A 23,678-nucleotide genomic window follows, 5' to 3' on the forward strand; every position below is an offset into this window, starting at 1 on the left:
TGATGAATGTTATTGATTAGAGAGAAAATCAAGCTGGAGGCAATGACATGTGGTTTCAAATGCTGCTGACTACATTACATAATTCTTTGTGTGTGGAAGGCAGTTGTTATATTTACTTGTAAGTCCCCCTTAAGACTTTGCTTTGGACATATTAATTCTGCTAGAGTTTGGATGGAAAAAAGATAGCATTTACTGGGGTACACAGGAAAAGTAATCAAGTAGAGATCCTTTTAAATCTCGTCTTATTTTGCTTCTTTGTTTCTCATGATAAACTGCTTTTCAGATTGACCCCAAAGCTCTAAATTACAGAGGATCTTGAGTCTTCCAGGCTAAGGCATTCATTTTTTCATTTAAAGCTAAAACTGGAAAGTCACTGATGGGTTTCACCGGGAAAGCAGCATAACATTGTGAGGAGAACACTAGTTTCTAACTACCAAATTGAAAAAAATCATAAATACATTGTAAATCTTGTTAACTTTTCTTAGGACGAACAGTGTAAATTGGATGTATCAGAAAAACTTTTAAATTTGTGCTGTTAATAGATAAGCTGGTTTATTAGTTAATTGTTTACACCATTTAGATAAATATGCCTCGGTATCACTCCCTGACTTATTGCTATCACAGTAATCAATCAACAATTATTTCTTTTTTAATACTAAGTATAAGGTACAATATAATAAAATGTCATGCTTACCTGGAATAACTGGTTTCATCCAAGTCAGAAAAATTTTACATTATTCAAAAAATTTTTTTCATATTTAGAGGAAGGACTATTAACCAAATATTTGAGCATTCGATATTGGATAAACACTTTCAGCACAGTTTAATTACTATAGTAGTTAAGATATGATGGGACTTTAATTATCAATAGATGGTCTGGAGAGCACTGCCTATGTGCTTCTTGAGAGAATCAGGAAGTTCTTGGCATCACCAATTACAAGCATCGGAGTCCACTCAGGCCCCAGTGTCAGCATCCAAACGCTCTTCGTGGAATGAGAACACAGTGGGCTAGCAAGATCAAGGACATATTACATGGACAGCCAGACAGAGGTAACTGGAAAGGAGAAAGGAAAACAGGGGAACCAGAGGGAGAAAGGGAAGAGATGGAAGTGGTGGAGAGAACGAGGAGGCAGAGAAAGCTGTTGAGAGGATATGTGACCTGGTTATTAAAAAACAAGATTGATGATCAAAGGAAATACTGGAAATACAGAAAGAATGTTTAAGAAAACACAGGAAGATATCTCATATGTAACAATCTGAAGACATGGAGGTATTTTATTGCTTAAACTTTAAATTTCTAAGTTTAAAGAAAAATCTTTCTGACTTATGATCCATGGTCAAGTCTGAGTGGACAGACTGTGCTTTGGTTTGTCCTCATGGCCAAATCTCATAGCCTCCCATTCACACTCATGGAGCATCCTCTTGTGAAGTAAATATGAAAATAAACTTTTGTTTTGCATTTCAATTTGTGGCTGCATTAACTTATGCAAGAAGTGGCGGGGTGGGGGGGGTGGGGCGGGGAGGGATCTTAGATTAAATTGCCTCGAGCTTATATAACATATTTAAAAGCTTTTAATTGACATATTCCTTAATCTTTACAATATCACTCTGATGTACATAGATCTGCAGTTTTACCTCCAGTCTATAAAAACACAATGAAAATTAAAACACAATGAAATCATATACAGACAAACTCTAGAGTAGATTGATTTGCCTTAACTGTTCTGATTTAATCAGGTGTAAGCAAACTAAGCTAATTCCATACATTGTTACTGATGAAAATGTTTAAAGCTGTCCAAACTACAAGTAGCTTCAATTTGGCCAAATGAAACCACATTTCAAACTTAGTCCCCTGAGTGCGAAGCTATAAAGATTATGCTCTGGTTAGCCTTTTAGTTCCATTTCTCCTTATTTGACGATCTCCTTTTGCGCTGAAGATTAGCCCATAATTGCTATTATCTGTTGACATCACTATTTTCCCTCGCTGGTAAACTGTGGCTTAAAGAGTGTCCGTCCCACAGAGCATCCATCCCACAGGTGAATACACGGTATAGAGCTTCAGGACAGAGCCTTCCTCTCCATCTGGCCTCCACAACAGCGAGCCTAAAGGCACTTTAGGGATGCAATGATTCTGTGTCTTTTTGTAACACTGTAAGTTCAATAGCCAGTAAAGTGCGGCATGATATATTGGGCACTGTAGTGAGAAACAGGCAGTAGAAGGCACGTTTCCTGACAGTAGGGCTACTTAACATAGCTCATAAAAATGTCTGTTCCTTTTTTTTTAAACTTGTTTTTTTTTTTTTTTTTCAGCTTTCCTATCTTTTAGTGAGTATTATTTTTCTGGTTTCTGTTTCTTACACCATTGTGTTACTTGCTCGTTATTCTTTTAAACATTGAATTAAACGAACTCTAGAGTATGACGAATCTGCATTTCCCTCAGAAAAGGATGTGCTCACTTAGCCAGTGATTTAATATCCACTGGTCTTCACAACAGAATAAGCGAACTTTCTAAGGTAAATTTGTTTTGCAAGGCATTTAAAGTAAATTCTGTGATTTTTACAGCCCGACTTAAAGTGAAATCTTCCCCAGAAATACAGCAGTGTTGGCAAAAACCTCAGCAATCCCTGAGCCTCAGGGCCAATATGACAATGTGGGAAGAATAGGACTCTGAGTAGTAAATGTGACTGAAATACAAATAAAACGTGGTTTTTCTAGACTCGCAAACTATTGGAAGACAAAACTGTGAGCAAATTACATTATAATATGCAAGGAGAGTGCTTAAAGTAACCACGAAATTATGTGTTTTTCCGTAGCCATGCAGCTATCCTGGCACTTTGGTTTTTGTTTTTCAGATTTTTGTTCTTTATTGTCTGTAATTTGGCATGAACTGTGAGCCTCTGGTGTTCTTCCAACATGGGACTGAAAAACTGCTGGAGCTGAAAGGACAAAGAAATGGTCAGGGCGATCTAACCTCTCGTTTAGATAAAATAAGACAGAGTTCATGCTAAGTCACAAGTTGATTTGTCAAATGGCTGATGACAGTTGGAATAGGTAGAAATGTGTACCCCTAGATTGCGTGTTCCTGGGGAGACTGTGACTGAGAAAATGTGATGGAGACCACCTCCCCTGGAGAATCAGACATAGTCTGGAAGCTCCATGAAGTGGGAATGTCATCTATTTTATTCACTACTCTATTCCCCGAGCACATAGTAGGTGTTCCATAAAGATTTAATAAATGCTCGCTGGATATGATACAAGATTTGTGTACCCATATCAGCTCACCGAATGTCACTTAAACCCTAATGCTGTCGAGACTGAGTAGTGACGGGGCAATCAAGACTGCAATGTAAAACGAAAGGAAAGTTGTAGGAAAATTAGGTTAAGGAACCAGAAACCTCCCGCCCTCTCCCACACCTGCCAGGCAGTGGGAGCCATATGCCTATAGCCCCACATGATCGTGCACCTGTGGATGGGAGTGGAGTAAGGGTCCGTGGGACTGTAGGCCAGGCTCTAGCAGGCTGGAATGTAAGGGGGAGAGCAAGAAAAGTAGAAAGTGTATAGAAATTGTGCTAATGTGGTGGGAAAAAGGACTCGTGTGACTTTTTATTTTCTTTTTAGTAATTACTTTTGATATTATGTGAAATAATACATTATAGTAGGACCGTTGGGCATTAATAGGTTTTTGACAAAGATATTCATTATAGCTAATTTACTTATTTTCAAAATAGTGACAATTTAATCATTGCTAAATTCACTTTTCATTTTTTTAAATAAATTATCAGCAACTATAGAGTTTCGGAAGTTTGAGGACTGCTAAATTTATAAAGCCATCATTCATTCATTAAACAACAACAACAAAACTTTACTGGGTTCTGTAGAGACAAAGATGAACTGACAGACTTCAGAAGATATCAAAACAAACTCGGTTTGGATTCTAAGAGCTTTCATTCCAGCATGTATGGGTGGGCCCTTCACTTTCTTGTCCAGAGAATCCATGATAAACCAGGTCCTGACAGCACAGCCTCAGTCAGTCCAAATCCAAATGAAGAAAATTCCTATAGGAATTAGAGATTCCCCTCTCATAACAACTACATAACTGAATGCCCCTCTTTCTCTTTCTTTCTCTCTCTCTCTCTCTGTCTCTGTCTGTCCGTCTGTCTGTCTATCTGTCTCTCTCTCTCTCTCTCATTCTCTCTCTTGCTCAGGATCAAATTTCAGAGCTGTGTGACCCCTACATTTATTTGTTTACTTTCTGGGGTAGGAGAGTTAATTTTCTTTCTTATTTACACAAACCTTTTCTGTTTTTAGTAATATAGTCCCAGGCCATAGTTAATTTGTATTTGCGTATTTTTTAAAAATTTGTAATCAAGTTTGTTGAGATAAAATTTATGTACAATAAACTGTTCCTATGTAAAGTGTACAAGTTGAATTTTGATCCTTGTATACACCTGTGAAACTATAGCCACAATCAAGATACAGTCATTTCCATCACTCATATAAGTTTCTTCATGCCCTTAGGTAGGTTAATCCCCTCCTCTGTCCCAGGCAACTACTTATTTGCCTTTGTCACTATAGATTAGGTTGCATTTCCTAGAGAGTATCTAGTTTCTTTTATTCAGCATAATCATCCCGAGATTCAATCATGTTCTGCACAAACTTGTCCCTCCCCCTTTTTTTTTTATTGTGGAGTAGTATTCCATTGTATGGATATAGTACATTTTCCTTGTCCATTCACCTATTGATGGACATTCAGATGGTTTCTATTTTTTGGCTAATGTGAATAAAGCCACTATGAACTTTCATGTATTTCTCCTCTTGAATAAAAACCTAAAGGCAGAATTAGTTAAGCGCATGTATCTAATTAATATTTTAAGATACTGCCTATTTTCCAAAGCAGTTGTTACATTCTTACCAGCAGGATAAAAGAGTTCCAGTTGCTCTACAATTTTGCCGATAATTAGTATTATAAATCTTTCTCATTTTTACCTATGTTACTGGGTGTGTAGAGGTTGTATTTATATTTTACTCTTGTTTTACTTTGTGTGCGTGTGTGACTTTTTTGTAGACATTTGCTTTCACTCATCAGTTAACCTGTGGTTATAGGATCCCCTTTTCTTTACAGAACTGGTGCCTGTGGTTTGGGGGTGGGGCTGGCTCCAAATGTGGGTATATAACCCAGGGTAGGCTTAGCAGAGTATTTCATCACCCCTGGATACAGTGATTGGTGCATGTCATGCAAGTAGGACCAAGCAGAGTTCTTCCTTCAGGGCTGGAGCTTGAAGCTGGGTGAGAAAGGATTCTTTCTTCTAGGGTGCTAAAGGTCACATAAGCCTGGAGCTATGATTGCCTCTATGGGGATAAAGCCTGCCTAAGGTAAATCTCAGCCCAGAGGAAAGTAGAAACTAGACATTGCAAGCCCCGTGTTAGGTTCTAGAATACAGATATGATTAAAATATGGTCTCAGTCCTTAGGAGCTCATCGTATCCTCATATGATAGACATATATACACACTGATTAGAGTATATTGTGGTAACAGCTATGATAAAAATATTCATAGGATGATTTGGGAACATGGTGGAGAGGGTATAAATCAGTTAATAAAAAAATCTCCTAGAATAGATAGAGCAGGGGTACAGGATGATTAGAATTTATCCAGCCAAGAACGGGGATGGGGAGGGCACTCCAGGCAGAAGGTAGAGTGTTTCTGAAATCTAGCAAGTGTGAAACAACATGATAATTTCAGAAAATCCATAAGTTATAGTGTTTGACTAGAGGAAAAGTATTTGGGAATAGAATATCTGTTTCTCTTGTTCTCTCACACTCAGTGGTAAGGTGGGCAAAAATGAAGCTGGAGAGTAAGGCTGGGGATCAAATATACATGCCTTTGTATGCTAATAAAAATATTTAAATTTTCCTAAAAACTGAAATAAATTACTGAAAGTTTGGGAGCAGGGCAGCAGCTGGCAGCAATGTAAAGGATAGATGGAGTCAAGACCAATCTGGGGCTGTGAGCCTGGGCCAGAATCTACTGTAAGAAAAGTTAAAGTCTGATCCTCTATGAACCAGAATGGTCTCTATTTCAGGAGCAAGACAGAATTAAAAACCATTTCATGCACAGTCGGAGTAGCAACAATGGGACCACAGAATGTAGTAATCCAGATAAGCATATTATTTTAATTTTAGCAACTCCAAATTATAGAAAAAGTAGCTTCTAAATTATTATAATTCACAATATCTAAAGTCCTTACCTCTACGATCTGTAAATCTGTACTTATGGTTCTCCCGATTATATACAATAGAGTAACCAATGATTGTGTTCCATACCTACAAAGCAACATGATGCTAATTAGGGTTGGAAAATGTTTTGCAAGTTAAAGCTGTATTTCATATGCCAGACAAATGCTAAGTCTACAGCCCCTTTTAATTCCTATCTCCCAAATCTAAGAGAAAACATGCATGGACTGGTTTACCTGCATCTTTTAATAGAAAATCTATTATATAGAAAATTCTATTAGCACTAAAAAATATTTATAGTTTACTACCGTATAACTCATAACTTTTAAAGTTTACTTAAATGTAAAAAGCTTTTCCTAAAAATGATAACAATGACAACTGTTTTCATCTTTTTTAATAAGGTGGTTAGAACAGATGTCACATACCTTAAATTAAGAAAATTTATGAGTGTAAGTAAATATGCAAATTATACCCTTAAAAAAAAACAACAGTTAACATGAGATCTACTTTAGGAACTGACTAAAATACCCTGAAAGCTTATTTAAAATTTTGTATTTGTATATGCCTTTTGGAGAGAGGATCTATGTCTCCTGAGATTCTCCAAATGTTGGTGACCATTTAAGACCAAGTACCTAGATCTACTTACACTCCCTCAAATAGACATGGCCATCAAAATTTCCTTTTTAGTTTAGTCTCCCTGAATACCCAATGAGAATCATCTTCTGAAAAGCCATGAAGCACTGCCATGGAGAAAGACCAGATACATACCTGCCCAAAGCGATGCTGTGGAAATAAAGATTTTGGATGCATTAAGAAAGAAAGAAAATTAAAATAGGGTTAATATAATGGACTGAATAAGAAATAGTTGAACTGCCTTGATTGCTAAAACACACAATTGATTTACTTCATTAATATGTACTTGAAATTAAAAACTGCAAGAGTTTACACTGGCATAATACACAGGAAACAGTGCTTTCATTCTTTTTAAGCTGCAGCCGGAATGTAAGCTTTCTATATGAGCAAAGCAGAAGACAAGAGACAGTCTACGTATAATTCAGAGAAGCAAACTTGTTTCTGTGAGGAAAGCATAAATATTTCATTGTGCTCCAGTTTTATTGGCCAGGTAAAAAAATCTTGTGAGATGACTCAAGAAACTTGTCGAAATTTACCTAGAAACTGAGTTCCAACCTTAAAAAAAAGTAGAAAACAGAGGAAAACTACCTAAAGTGATAAATGTGTGATTTTCTACCAGATTTAGGAGAAAAGTTACCCCAAGAGGCAAGGGCTCAGTTTGAAGTTAACTTGGACAACTTATAAATTGTAAAAGTGAGAAATAATATGTAGTTAGAAACATTGTTCTGAAGATTAGGTGAGATGATGTATGTTGAGGCATCTACCAGGGTATCTGGCATACTTCATTCCTTCCTGTTCTAACAACCTTCAAAAGGAGAGATTTTTCAGACAGATGGGATTTGTCACTCTTGTTGAGAGAGCAATCTCTTTGAAATATTACTGAAAAAAATATACACCTTATGAATAATTTATCCCATCAGCATTCAAATACATTCTAATTAATATAAAAATAAGAACTAATGGGTGTCAGGGTAACTACCCTTTAAAAAATTGATAACATTCAATGCTAGTGCAGGCACAGTGATTTAGGTCTGGCTCACTTTTTGCCCCTCTCCTTCCCCACATTTCTCCTCCCCTCCTATTCTTACCCCTGCCATGTCTGATTTCCTGCGACAGGCAGTGGGAATGGATCCACCCCAATAACATCTCTATTCGTTCAGTTGACTTATGCTACTATTTAACCCTTTCAACTGTGTTTCCCATCATAAAATACAACAAAGTGGAGTGAAAATAAGTGCACGTTTAGGACTTTAGACAATAAAACAGTATTTGGAGGCGAAATCAAGTGTTTAGTAAAGAAAAGGGTAAGATTCATTTGGACCAGTTGAGTTTGAAACTGATTATGTCTTATATTCTATATTCACATAAAAGCAGGGTTATCCTGTAGGCTGTGAAACCCACATTGTTTTAAGAAAGCCCAAAGTAACTTAACAAGGATGATAAGGGCATAAATATAATTTCTACCACATACAACACCATCACAAAAATCCTATTGCTCCATCCCTATTCACACATTCTTCCAAAGAATCTATCTACAGCTAATTTATTGATTTTGCTGTAACTTAAAGATGTCTTTGTGGTCAGTGGAGGTTCCTTCATTTGGATCAGTATTCGAAACATCACCTTTGGTCCAACAGTTAAGTAATTACCCCACAGCAACCAGTGCAGTGCCTGAGCATGGGAGTGAGGGTGAAGGACCAAGATAAACATGTTTTACTCAATCAAATATTCCAAAATGTAATTTTAGGCTTTCTGAGAAGAATTCTGGGCCTGGTTGAGGGGAGCAGATGTCCCTGAACTACTACTGGTAGTTCCTCAACTCTAACACCTGACCAGCCCTATCTCCTTCAGTGCCCTAAGCTCCAGCCAGTGGTTGTGACTAGTACCAAGTCATCTTTCAGTCCTTCCATATGAACGGTGACTTTTGAATCCCCAAAGCCTTCTTCATCTCTCCTCTACAGCATTTATCAAGTACTACTACAACCTAATCACTTTATATCCCTGACAACAGCTTGAACTAACTGCGCCTTGGCACAGAAAACCAAAACATTTTATTAGAAAGAAACTTAGAATTGATCAAATACATAGTTTTCATTTTATAGAACAGAAAACCAAGGCCTAAATGTTAATAGGCAAACAATAAATAGCTGTTCTAGTTACAATTCCAGATGAGAAGTTTGGAGAACTAACTTCCTCATCTGTCTCTCTCCTCCTGTAACTGATCTACTGGCAAAATGACACTTTGTTTACATTAGCACATACAGTCTGTAGCAGGATTACAGCTGTAAAATGTTAGGCAAAGTATGTGGAAAACTCTAGATTTATTCTACAGGGCTTCTTGGATCCTTTATGATGCTAACATATACTGTGAAAGTGGAGGTTAAAACAGTTTTCAAATGAATTGGGCTACTGTCTTTCTTGTTAACAGAGGGTTTATCAACATCTTCCAAATATAATCCTCAGTGAAATATACTGGAGAAACACTAATTTCAGTACCAACTTGCAAGTGATCAGTTACATTTTAGCAAATTCAGAATAAATTCTTTCCACATTATTAATATAAATTTTAATTTGTCATAAATACTCGTTTACTTTTTTAACTTATACTTTTATACTCTGTCATCATATGAAGACTGGTGACACACATACATTCATGTCAAATATAACTGTTAATAACTGATAATTAAATATTCTGATGTACAGAGAAGTAAGCATTTCTATGTCATTTTTAGTGTATATCACATTTTAATTAATTTTAAAATTATTACTTAGTTCCTTCTAATGATTCATAAATATTACTATTTAAACAAAACCATTAGTAAAATCCAATAAAACAGGTAAAAATAAATTGAACCCTAAAAAATAAATGTATTAGATGTAGAAAACACATTTATTTGAATCTGAAAGACTTTTTCTACTGGACATTAATGTACAAGAGGAGTGAACCGATATGAATTTACCATAACTAAAATAAGCATCTATTTTATGAGCATAGCATTTTGTCTATAAAAGAAAAATGTGCAAGCCATGGTTAAAAGTTCGTGCATTTATAATTCTAGATATTTCTTGGGGATAATGATAAGATCCATTTAGAGTTTTTCTTTTCTCCAGCTTTATTAAAATAGAATAGACAATTAGTTGCTCATATTTATATTGTACCATTCAATGAGGTTTTTTTTTCAATTATAGTTGGCATACAATAATATATTAGTGTCAGTTGTATGGCACAGTAATTAGAAATCTATATAACTCATGAAGTGGTCACCCCAATCTAGTACCCCTCTTCCCCCTTACATATTTTTTACAACATTGTTGACTCTTTTCCTTATGCTACACTTTATATTTCCATGACTATTTTGTATCTATCCATTTGTCCTTCTTAATCCCTCCGTCCATTTTTGCCATCCCTACACTCCCCCCAACTAGTAGCCCTCAAAATATTCTCTGCATCTATAAGTTTGTTTCTGTTTTTGTTGTTGTTATTTTGTTCTTTAGATTTCACACGTATGCGAAATCATGTGGTATTTGTTTTTCTCTATCTTACTTATTCCATTCAGTGCAATACCCTCTTATCAAGGCAATATCTTTTCCCATCCCCTTACTTTTAGTCTGAGTATCTTTTAATCTGAAGTGAGTCTCTCATAGGCAGCATATGAAGGGGTCTTGTTTTCTTATCCATTCGGCCTCCCTATCTTTCAGTTGGAGCACTTAATTGTTTTCCATTTGAGGGACTTGTTGATAGATATGTAGTTATTACTATCTTTATTCATATTTTTGATACATGTTTTTTCTTCTTAAAGAAATTCTTTCAACAATTCCTGTAATACTGACTTGGTGTTGATGAATTCCTTTAGTTTTTGTTTTTGTTTTTGTTTTTGTTTTTTGGTCTGGGAAACTCTTTATTTCTCTTTTGACTCTAAATGATAGCATTGCTAGGTAAAGTATTTTTAGTCATACATCCCGAGTTTTTCTCTCTTTAAATATTTTGTGCCAAGACCTTCTGTTCTACAAAGTTTCTTTTGAGAAATCAGCTGCCAGTCTTATGGGTGCTCCCCTGTAGATAACTAACAGCTTTTTTCTTGCTGCTTTCAAGATTCTCTCTTTGTATTTAACCTTTGGCATGTAAATTATGTGTCTTGCTGTGGGCCTCTTTGGGTTCATTTTTTGGAGACTTTCTGAGCTTCCTGGGGTTGTATGTCTATTTCCTTCACCACGTTAGGGAAGTTTTCCATTATTTCTTCAAATATATTTTCAACTTCTTGTTATCCCTCTTTAAGCACCCCTATGACATGGATGTTGTTACCCTTAATTTTGTCCCATAGGTTTCTTAAATGATTATTATATCCTTGGTTACATTTTTCTTGCCATCCTGATTGGGTGTCCTTGGCTTCCCATCCTTTATATCGGTGATTCTATCCACTTCTTCATTCATTCTGTTGATTCCTTCTAATATACTCTTCATCTCAAATAATGTGTCCTTCATTTCTGACTTGTTCCCTTTATAATTTCCATTTCCATTTTTATATTTTCTATTTCTTTGTTAAAGTTCCCACTGAGTTCGTCTATACTTCCCTTAATTTCATTGAGCATCTTTATAACCAGTGTTTTGAACTCTGCATCTGTTATATTGCTTGACTCCATTATTCCTGGATATCTGTTCTGTTCTCTCATATGCTTTCTGCTTCTTTGTCTTCCCATTTTGGCTGCCTTTCTATGTCTGTTTCTATACCAATCAAAGTTCCTAAGCCTTCCAATCTTATTAGCATGGCTTTGTGTAGTAGGTGTCCAGTAGCATAGCCCTAAGCAGAGTTCACCTGCAGGCCAAGTTCACGCCCAGCCTGTGCCTCTCCAGGGCCAGCTATTAAGATTCAGCAAGCAATCCACAGATGCTGTGCTTATAGTTACCTGAAGAGGCCACGCCAGAAACTGAGGTCAGTTGCCACTAGTGTGAGTCTTGGAGCTGCTCAGAAAGGAGCACAGGACTCACCAAGGACACAACTGGATGTGGCTTAGGTGAGGTCACAAGTTGGGAGAGGCTGAGTTTCAGGGAATCCTCTGAGCAGAGTGATCCCTGTTATCCAGTTTGATGACATTTCAGCTATGGTGGCACTTTGGCTGCACACTGGGAGTCGAGAGAGCTCAACAGAAGGAAAATGGATATTGCTGACACTTCCATCCAGGAGAGAGCTTTGCCTCTGGCCCTTGCTCTGACAACTCAGTGTCCCCCTGTAAGTCCCTCGTGCCCCCAAGCAGGAACAGAGAGAGCAGGTCTGTCACTGCAAAAATCTGGTTGTAGACACTGACCCCTTTAGGAGGAATGTCTACACCTGCCAGCTGCCACTGCCGTGGCCTCTGTCCCACTCAGCCGCTCGGACTGGGCAGCCTCCCATCTTCGCCCCCTCCTACCTCCTCCTATTGCAGGGTAATTTCTTTTCTCTCCCTAGCTGTAGGGCTTCTGTTCATCTAGACCCCAGGTGACTCTACTTGCTGTTTGCTTCATGTTTCCATCTCAACTTTGATGTGGTCGCAAGAGGGAATGAGCGAAGCTTCTATCATCTACACCATTTTGCCCAGTCTCCCATCTGGAGTTTTGAAAAAATTCCTTCTCGATTATTTAATATAGTTATGTAAACCATTTAAATAAATTGCTATACCATGGGCTTCTTGGAGAATGTTGCCAATATGTTTCTTTTCTATAAATGTAAAAAAACAAAAGTTTCTTCTGAGTAATAAAAATTAAAATACACTTAAAGCCCCTTAAATTGAGAGCAGTCTTTTCCATGGGTTGCTCAAAACCATTTTGGGGTCTTAATTGGCACATGTGCTGTGTATGGTATAAGAGGGCTGGTTTACCCTGGAGAGCAATGCTGTGGAACTTTCTGCAATGATGGAAACGTTCAATATCTGAGCTGTCTAATATGACAGCTACCATCCACATCGATCACTTAGTACAAGGCTAGTACAACTGAGGAACGAAATTTTAAATTTTACTTAACTTTAATTAATTTAATTTTCATGATCTACATGTTATCTACTGGCTCTCATGTTGATCAATGTAGATTTAGATATATTTTTTAATCTGGTATCAACTGGTTCCATGTTAAACTATAACTGAGCAACCTGGGGAGCTAGTGAAAGGTATAGATTTCCTGCCCTATTCCAGCAGATTCTGATTTTAAAGGGTTAAGTGGGCTTGGGAGTCCTCAGGTGACTTAGCCACTCCAGGTGATTCTGAAGTTCTGCTACATTAGTAAGTGTCTGGTTTGTGCTTAGGGTGGATATGGCCTGGGGCTGACAGACGCCGTGTCATATTAAGCCACAATACATACAGTCCTTAACACAAGTGCACGCCAAGTACCAGGCACTGCTAAATACTAACCCTGGAAGTGAACCTGCATTTTCCTCAGGGCCCAGCTGTGCATCAGAAAGAAGAGAGAATGTGGCAGCCTATGGTGCTTACAAATTGGGCTGTCAGGCAAATCATGACATATTTCTTTAAGGAGCTGTTCTTTCAACATTTTAATTCCAAAATCTCTACTAGATTGTTCAGCAGGAAGTTCTGAAAGAAAACAGTCAAAGACTGTAGCAGAAGTGAAGGACCTTGGGCAATATGACTACAGTAGCAAGAAAGTAGACGGCTTCACAGACCTGGCAAGGCCAGGGATTGTCAGAACTAGACTGAGCACAGGGAGGGAGCTTTTCTTACAAGGTACTGGAAGAGAAAACAGAAACCGGCAGACATCCCTATGATGCTAGTTTTATCTAAAATCTCATGGAGCAAGCGGATCTATGTAAATAATTCTGATTTATATCTCAACTCCCAAATTCCCAGTGAGAAGCAGGACCTAGGAAGGAAGGGATTATCATTAATGATTTAAGCAAAAATGGAAGCACCATTTACCCCCAAGGCTTTAGGGACCCCAGGAAATTTAAGGAATTCAAAAGGCCCTCTGAAGAAATGAACCTAGAATGATAAATAATTTAAAATAGCAGATAAAGATTAGTTTCTCAATATGTGAGTAGGTTATATGTGACCCACTGATTAGTCAGAAAAATGGAACTGTACAAATAAGCTTTTATCCACACATTTTTTATTTTAAACCACATTTTTTGTGTTGTAAAGGTGTTCAATAAATGTTCACCACGTCCTCGCCCCCCCCCAAAATCCATTCATTGTTTTGCTATTTAAGAGAACCGTATTCACATTCTTAAACATTTTTATTCTAAATATGCTTCTGTTTCAAATAAACTTATTTACAAAAGTATCTTCTAAGTTTACAGGTGTTTTGACCTGAACTGTGGGCTAATTTGCATCTGCTAATGCTACAGTATGTGCCTATTAGGAATGTATGGTTAAATAATGTTCTAGAAAGATTAGCCATTAAGGACATGCTGTCTGATATTTGCATGTTAATGTATATGTTACTTAATACATGGGCTAGGAAACAAGCAGATTTCATCTTAAACGGTGAGAAATATTAAAAAGTTCAAAAATATGGAACCCAAATGCATAAAGGGAATCTGACAAATAAAAGACATGAACAAAACCCAGGTCAATGAGCTTTGTAGTTTCTTAAAGATATGGTGATATAATTCACAAAATAAATAAATGGATGATATACATTCATACCAAATAACAAGACTTACTCTAATCTGCATCTCTGAAGACAAACTTCTTAGTAGGCACAACAGGGAAGCTGTGTTATGAAACTATCTCATGCAAATCCATTTTCATATGGAAGCCAGAACTGAGAATGTGACCTTCTCTTCCATAACATAGCCAGTTTTTGGTGAGACATAAGTGCAGGAAAAATCATCATTTTTCTAGTCAGTGTAAAGGACTTTTGTGACCTAGCTAGCCTAAAGCCGAGCTTCTAGCACTAAATCCATGACCTAAATAAAAGAGAGGTCTTGTATTTTCTTCTTACCTTTCACTCACAGCCTGCCAATTGTTGACTAAAAATTCCTTCACAACGTACCGGCCAACTTCGGATGCTGCCACAACTTCAATTATATTTGTTTCATTAAAAATGAGTGGAGATGTAGTGATGGCATATTCCATATATCTGCAAAAACATATATGTAGAAAATAAATATGTAAGAATTGTCCAATATAAAAAGTTAATTTATGTAAGTGGAATTAAAATTTCATATGATTCTAAGTTACTCACAAATATTTATTAATTCTTATCTTAGTACATTTCTCTTTTTTCCCCTTTGGTTTATTAATTACATGCTTTCACCTGGAACTTTCAAGGTAAGTTGACCATAATCACCTGTTAAGTATCCATGGATCTTTACTGCAGCTCATTGCATAAGCAAGTTGAATCTTTTCTTCCTCCTTTGTGTTATTAGTGTAGATATTTAACAAAAAGTTCCATTCTTTATCACTTCCCAAGGCAATGCCATAGCATAAAATCACAGTTCTAATTGGATAAGGTATTCTGTAAAGTATAACATGCAATAATATTTCTCATAGTAGTTAAGTTATATGTTTATCTAGGTGGTCATATATTTAGAAGTATATATCTAGAAAAAAAAGTGTTGAGATCTCAGCTATACACACCAAAAGTAGGGATCTAGAAAGATAACTTTGGGAACTGTCATTAGTGTTACTATCATGAGAAGACATCTTGATCAAATTAGTTTAAAAACTAAGGGGTTTTAAGGGAGATTAAATTAGAATAGTACAAAAAGTAAGTATACATTGATAATTAAGTTTGGTTTCATATGTTATTATCACATTTCCTAAGAGTCCATCTGAGGTGATATCGTAAAGGTAATATAATAAAACCAAAATGACAGTCTTGGTCTCAGCTCTCAGTGAGACTATAAAGTCATAAAGAGATGCTCTGAAATGTGTGTGTGTGTGTGTGTGTGTGTGTGTGTGTAATATATATATGTGTGTGTGTATATATATATATATATATGACAATCCTAAAAAACAACCTAAATAAGACTCAAAATAATCATAAGTGCTTATAGAGAAAGCACCGGAGATGATAGGTCCTAGATAACAATCACTGTATAAATTCTAATCTATTGTTATGCACAGATCTACATTACACAATTTTTTTTTAAAGATACTTGAAAAAAAAATAGTAGGTGAGAGAGATTAACCAAGTGAAAAGAAAACAATCACTCCCACAGTAAGAGCATCAAAAAGGCAGAGAAATTGTTAGTGTTGAAACAGGACAAAAACAAGGACAATTACAATATTACTCTTACTCATTCTCTGGATGGTTCACCCAGTTTTTGAAGAGTTCTCTAGAAAGTCGAAGACAGTCTTCAAGGCCCAACAAACAGGCAGTTTCAAAAAGTTTTTCCAGTGATATTCTTTAAGGAAAAGTCAAAGAAAAACATTTATTTTGCATTACTACATTATATTTTCTGCCTCCAAGAAAATGTGTTATAAAAGAATAAGTATTTTAAAACATCCTTCCAATAACATCAAGTTTGCTAAAAAATAGCTTTTGTGGATAGCAAATACATTTAAGATTCAAATAAATATTTGTGAGAGACTATCAGGCACCAATTAAGCTCCTCAGACTGGTATTTTTTGAAAAGTTAGAAATAAATTACTGCCATCCTTCATCTCCCTCAATCACACACAGTGTACACACACTCCACATCTGTTATCAATTTATTTTTCCTCCCTTTTACAGTAATTGTCTTACGGATAAAAAAGAAAGACTTTGGAGTATTTGATCTAATACATTTAAAAATAAAGTTCTTTACATGGAAAGGAAAGGGAGTAGTTTATTTCTCTCCTTCAACAATGTGCCTTTCTTTACTTAAATTTGTTTCTTCTTTAACTCCTGGCTATTACATTTATGTGCAGAAAAAGAATAGAGGTTTTGGTTTTGGTTTGTTTTTATAGTTGAGAAGGGGTATACATTATGGTTCAAAATGAAAAACACTGGAAAGAATACAGTGAAGAACAATAAATACAGATAAATAGTGCCTTGAGGAAAGTCTCCTTACACTCTAGGAATTTGGAGTCAGAGATAAGAAATTAAAACTGGCCATGCATAAGCTTCCAGAAAATGAAGAGTCAAATCTCTGCTGCTCCACCCTCCAGTTTCAACCCAGCTTGGCCTGACCTTCTGACAAGCAGGAGTGGAATGTCCTAGGGTGGAGGCCCTCTGAGAGACAGCTCTGAGCACTCATTTACACACTCGCTCCCTCTCCCCAGCCATTCTAAGCTGGCTACAGCAAGAGGGAGTTCTCTAAAAGTACAGTCTAACTCCCTAAGGGTGCTCTGGAGAGAACTGGCTCCAGGATGTTACAAAAAGCAGGTCACTACTGTCCAATGTAGGAGAACCGAGGATATGGCTGGTTGACATGTGTGCTGACTGATTGACATGTGTGCTGACCCGTTTATTCATACAACTTGCCTACAAACTCACTATTCCAGCTAGTCATCACCGTCTTCTACTTGTCCATTCAGCCCTATGTCATTCCAGTCGCAGGCCCTTGCATTAAAATTTTCTCCTCTCAGGATACTCTTGAGAGAGAATAATCACATTTTGTATATTTTGTATTTCTTGCTTAGTCAAAGTAATTTCAGCTTGATATTAACTAGAGCTGCAAATATATTTCATGTACCATTGTTTATTACAAATTCTCTCTCTAAACTTAGAAGCCCAGCATATACACACAAACCTTGGGTCAGAGGGCGGTCAGTAGTACCACAGCCCTGTATTGCCTTTCGCCCATTTCCCAGACCATTGCAAAACGTACTTACTCCTCTCATAAAACCAATGAAGTGAAAATCATTTCTGAGACTATGCTCACACACAATGATTAATATATTTCACTATCAGCCTCTCTCGTCAAATTTGCACAGTGGTAGAACTTCTGTCACCAATAATATAAAGAGGGTACCCCCTTCCCTTGAGGCTTTCCCATGCCCTTCGATAGATATAGGCTGATTTACTCTGCTTAGTAAAACCTTTCACCAAGAGTATGATACTCTTACATTTTCAACCAGTAGCCTAAGATTTGAGAATATAGAGCTATACATTTTTGTGTGTACATGCATGTGCTTTGCAGGTAAATTAAGACCCCAAACTATTACTTCCTATTAGGATACATGTAGCTCACAATTTCAAAGCTATCTATTCTCAAATAGTATACAAATTCTCTCAGTGAATCCTAAGTATTAAGATCTTATTATATAAATCTGGAAGCCTATCTATTTTAATATGAATCGTTTTATTCAATTATCACTCTTAAAAAAATACTTACAGAGCTAAATAGTCATCTTGCAATGTTGCCACATTTTCACGAATTATAGTTGAATAGATATTCCATACTGAGGTAAGTCTCTTTAATAGATAGTTCTATAAACAATAAAGAAGATATACTGTTAGTTCTGACTCATAACACTGAATTTGCATTGTATTTCTCTTTATCTGAAAAGACATTAATGAGACAGATATTTCTTCAGAAATAATTTTTATTTATTAGGAATGTGTAACTGATTTATTTTTTAACCTCCTAGGTTCAGTTTTCTCACACAAAAGAATGGAGTTTACAATAATATCAATTTTACAGTTTTGTAAGGACTAAACAATATAATGTATGAAAGCTCACTGCCTGGCACATAGTAAGAACTCAATAAATATTAGTTGTTATTATCATTTACTATCATCCCAAACATTTCTGGTTGTCTTCAAATATTTTTTTAAAAAATTGTAAAAATTTTAAAACTATTAAACTTTCTAACTTAAAACGTCAATGTTTAGTACACATACCTCCAAGAAAATAAGAGAAACTGATTTCTGCCTTGGACAAATTTAAGCCCTGAGTTTGAAATAAAGTTTCTTCAATTGAGCTATCAGCTAGTAAATAAGGTTATAAAAGTTACACATTTACAAGAAATCCTTGATAATAAGCTAGATGATATTCATCAAAATTCTTTAAAAACAAGTATTACTGTTGACATTTTTACCCAGAACCAGTTATCGGATATTATCGATGAGCCACCTTGATCCTACAAACATCTAATTGCCTTCTTCAATTGGTGACCATTCCCACATTCAAGTAAGTTCCTGTTGGTACTTTGAACAGTAGGAAAAAAAAAAAAAAAAGGCACCCTGAGGTATTTGCAATCTCACCCTCTGACTGCCCCAGCAACTCCCTTGGAATCATCACCTAACATACTTTCTGGCTTATTGATGGCCCTTACCTCTCCAAAGGGTTGCTCCCTAACTTTTGCTTTGATTTCACCTGTACTATCTTTCTTAAGATCACTGTTTAAGACCTAATAATGAAACTTTTCTCCTTTTATATTGTTTCAGTTTTGATGGCATGTCATTTTTTCATTCATTAATTCTAACTTCCCTCTCTCTCTTTGCAACATCAAAAGCAGGTTTAAACTTTTACTTTTTCTGGACCATACCTCTCTGGTTTTAAGTGCTGGCCCTACAGATGAGAGTAGTTCAATTATGAATATAGGGTTGTTAAAAGTCATTCTGTTTGACTAACAATCTTTTAGGAAAATAGTTGCTAATAGATATTATTCTCTCTATAAGAAAAAAGGCATACCATTTCCATCCACTTCTGGTTTATTAGGACACATTGTCACTTCAATAAGAAATTAGTACCTTTCCAAACTTCTCTCTAACTCATCTCCTAGACCAGGTCTATGACTAAGGTATTTTCTCCTAAGAATAATCAGCCATTCCTAAGAAAATGAATATGTGTGTATATATATGCTATAAATATATATGTATATAGACATATATACATGTTATATATATATATAACTAATAACAGACTTTTGAAAAGACTTGTTTCACAGATGCTATCTAGAGTACAGAAAGAAGAACATATTTTTTTAACCATATAACAAAGAATGAAATTACCTTTAATAATGGGTATATATCATAGTTGTTCACATCATAAACAAGATCCCTGGTTACCAGGTTCACCAAGACTGCATGCCATACTATGATTTCATCTTCTTCAGCAAGGTACTTGGTTAAATCAAGTGCTGTTTCAATCTCAATATAATTGTTTCTGTTTGATTTAAAAACACACACACTAAAAACACCTTCACTTGCTAAATGATTTGCATACTTTCCATGCTTTGAAGCTCGACTTCAATAAGGTATGTGAAATCAAGAAGCTAGAAGATAAATTCCCATCTCATTGATAAGATGGGAACCAAAATGTTGAAAGACCTTCCATTTCAATTTGGTATGTTCAAGTGCCCAAATTCTTGGAGGTTATAGAAAATCTAGGCCAAATATTGGCTTAATCATGAGGCAAAAGAATATTTGTGCATTTAGTATACATTCTTCTGAGAATATAATTTTCACTTAACAATTATTAATTAAAAATCAGTCTCTAATGTTATACTAGTGGGAACACAAATTAGACAATGGTCTTGCCAACTATTGAGAAGCTTACTACTTCAGTGAGGAGCTGAGATTTATGTGTAAGAGACTATTAATAAATCCCTAGAAAAGACAATGGATATAATAAGGTAGCAAAGAAGAAAAACATTTGCATATAGTGGAAAAGTCAAGGAAGCCTCCAGGAGGAGGAATTTGAGAAAAATAATGAAGGTAGGATAGAACTAGGTAGGATAGAACTAGGTTGAGAGAAAGAGGAAGACAGCTTAGGACAAAGAAGATAAAGTGGGAATTAGTGTGATGGGCAGACCGAGCTAACCTAAGGCTTGGGTTAGCAGAGGATTTCTTCTGTGTATAGTTGAGAGAAGGTGGCTAATAGGTAAGGTAGATAAAAGCTGTGGAGAGCCTTGCATGTCAAAATGAAGAGTTTGATTGTGGTAGGAAGGTGTTTAGACAACTGGGTAACATTTTAAAATGGATGCCTAAAAATTTTATTGTAATCGTGTTGAGGAAGATAGAATGGAATTCAAAGGAACTAAAGGCTAGAAACTAATTAATAGGCCAAGCGAAAGATGATGAAAGCTTGGCTTAGTATGGAAGCAGTGAAAGCAGTAAGTAAGGTGAGAATCCAAAAGACTTTTCCAAGAATGAGTAGATAAGACATGGTGACAACATGGGAAATGTATGGGAGTCCAGAATATCTCCAAAGTTTCAAGTATGGTTGATGGGAAGAATAGTGGTACCTTTGACAAAAAAAGATAAAATAATAGCAGGAACAATTTAGAGACAGAAATAAAGTTCAATATTTAAGGTACTGAATTTAAATGACCATAAGATAAACAGAGAAAGGAAGAGACAAGTAGGGATATAGATTTAGAAGTCGTCAATATATCTCCCACAAATATTTATTGTGTACTTTATATCTGTTAGGTACTGTATGTGTACATAATAAAATAATCTCTCAAACCAAAAGAATGCATGAGTTATTCAATGGAAAGATAGAAGAAAACAACATAATGCTGATTGGTCTTAAGGATGCTCACAGCAGTAGGAAAAGAGAAGTCAGATAAATGAGGAAAACCAGGTTTGCATATTGAAGTCTCAGGATTACAAAAAAGAAGTTTCCAGGAAGTAAACAGCATCAAAGTCGTGGTGATCTTACAGAGGAGTTTCAGCAAAGTACTGAGCAAAGAAGAGTGTCGCAGGTCATAAAGGAGAAAAGTAGTAAAGAAATGAAGGACAAACTAAGTAGACATTCATTCAAGAAATATGACAGGCCAAAGAAAGAATTAACACACTGGATAATTTATTACATATACTTCTTAATTTTATTGTCTGAAATTTAAATTCAGAACATATAGTAATTTACCTGGTGAAACAGTTAACAACATAGTTTATATTAAGTAATTCTAATATAAATAAAATTAATAATTCTGTAATATGTTAAAAAACAGGCCATATCATTAAAATTATACCTACAGCCATCACCCTTCACAATCTCAATTCATAGTCTACTTATCTGCAGCAAGTCTTTTTTGGGGGGCGGGGGGGGCAGAGCGGATACATCAGTTGCTTTATTTCTTTAACTTCCGATATCACAGAAAAATATGAACACATCTACAATCTTCCTAAATTTATCCATTTTAATATTTAACAGCCTTTACAAATGCAAGCCCGAATCATTGTAGTTTACCTAAGTTTTTATTCCTGATTGAGAGTTTAAAAATAATGATGCTTATACTTTTGTAATAATCCTGAAAATACTTAAACACTACTATCTTTTTTCTATTTATATCTTCTCTACTATATCCTTTTAAAACTTTCCTTAAAGGGGTTGCTTTTTAAACATTGAATCATCTTTGCTGTTCTTTTAAGACCCTTTTAAAAAGTCTCCATAATCAGTTTAAATCTTACTGTATCTACGTTAATTTAATTGAAAATATCTAGGACTTTGCCAAGTTTTGACTTGAGAAAGAACATATTCTTTCTTCTCAAATTGTTGTAAAAAACATTGTCTTCAATGGCTTCCTAATTGTAGTAGACATTATTGCTCTTTCCTGATCTAACTTTTTAAATTAGCTTCTCCGCTCTGCCTTTTTTTTATTGTGTGAAAACAGATAACCTAAAATTTACTTTTGTAACCATTTTTAAATATACAATTAAGTGGTATTAATTACATTTATAATGTTGTGCAACCATAACCACCATCCATCTCCTTAACTCTTTTCATCTTGTAAAAATAAAACTTTATTTCCATTAAAGTATTTCTGCCCATTCCTCTCTTACCCCATAACCCTTGGCAACCACCATTCTGTCTTTATGATTCTGACTACTCTAAGTACCTCATATAAGTAGAATCATACAGTATTTTTGTGACTGGCTGATTTCATTAGTATAATGCCCTTAAAGTTTAGTCACATTGCATATTTCTCCAATTTTGTGCTATAAAATCCCACTTATAACCACAGAATTTGATCCTAATCTTAATAAGTTAGGGACCACATATACTAAAGAATCGACTTCAGAGTAATGAGGTTATAAATTTTATAAAGTTCTTAAGGTACGCTCTAAAACCATGAGAGAAAAAGATACTCACTTAGACAAGGAAAAGGCATCATCAATCAACTGCAGTCTGTGAATAACAGGAATAGCCTGCAAATTAGATCCCAATATGTGCAGGAAAAGATGAAATCATTTTTTTAGTATAAAATTAATTTTCAAAATAATAACATTTAAAGATCTTTGCTGCTTACAAGGCACTTTCACGTGAATTGTCTCGTGCAGAGAAATGATGATTACTAAGGGTAGTCCCCATAATTTATTTATTGTACATCTGTTTTTGATGACTGATCTCGTTGGACACAAATCATAAGACTTAAGTATGGCAGAGGGTTTTGCCAAAATACTCCCTGAAAACAGTATGCTAAAAAATAAAACAGGAGGCCAAGTTTAAAAGGCCTCTCCAAAACAGAATGTATACATTAAATTTTATTACAGTGCCCAAATTATTATCAGGGGAATTTTTTAGCATAGGAGGCCTTAGATAAATATTTTTGCCCTGTTTTGGTAATGCTGTTACTCTTTTAAGTGGTATCTCCCTTAAGGTTTTACTTTGACACAATACCATCAGCAGAGTCCTCTGAATCATGGAGAGGCACGGGTCAGCCAACTGCAACCTAACTCCTTAGGCTTCTGTTTAAGATCCTTGACACTGCCAGGCCACGGGACTCTGCCTCAGCCTCAGTGTCCTGAGGATGCCCAAAGCCTCTTATCACATGCCTTCAACATTTCTCAACATTTCCATATATTTAGTCCTAGAAAATCTATCTTTACCACATGTCTTTGAATATTTGAGCAAGGCTTAATTTCTAGATTAATATTAATAATAAAAATATTATTTTATTTGTTCACCAATTAGGTTGTAGGAATATTGATCTCAGTTTTATA

The 23,678-nt window shown here is 35.7% G+C and overlaps 1 protein-coding gene across 1 annotated transcript in view; it reads right to left on the reverse strand.

Moving 5' to 3' along the window:
• Positions 1 to 1,575: 1,575 nt before the first annotated feature.
• The window catches only part of LVRN (laeverin), a 51,702-nt gene continuing 29,599 nt past the window's right edge, over positions 1,576 to 23,678 (reverse strand). Inside the window, exons 13-20 of the mRNA XM_016120894.2 lie at positions 22,828 to 22,883; positions 19,740 to 19,893; positions 18,118 to 18,212; positions 16,096 to 16,203; positions 15,144 to 15,311; positions 14,796 to 14,933; positions 6,249 to 6,324; positions 1,576 to 2,936 (exon numbers count right to left, since the gene is read on the reverse strand). Coding sequence (XP_015976380.2) covers positions 2,796 to 2,936; positions 6,249 to 6,324; positions 14,796 to 14,933; positions 15,144 to 15,311; positions 16,096 to 16,203; positions 18,118 to 18,212; positions 19,740 to 19,893; positions 22,828 to 22,883 — 936 coding nt within the window. The 3' untranslated portion in view covers positions 1,576 to 2,795. The remainder of the gene's footprint in view (positions 2,937 to 6,248; positions 6,325 to 14,795; positions 14,934 to 15,143; positions 15,312 to 16,095; positions 16,204 to 18,117; positions 18,213 to 19,739; positions 19,894 to 22,827; positions 22,884 to 23,678) is intronic.

The sequence above is a fragment of the Rousettus aegyptiacus genome, unplaced genomic scaffold (genome assembly GCF_014176215.1).
Source record: "Rousettus aegyptiacus isolate mRouAeg1 unplaced genomic scaffold, mRouAeg1.p scaffold_m13_p_8, whole genome shotgun sequence".
Lineage (NCBI taxonomy): Eukaryota > Metazoa > Chordata > Mammalia > Chiroptera > Pteropodidae > Rousettus > Rousettus aegyptiacus.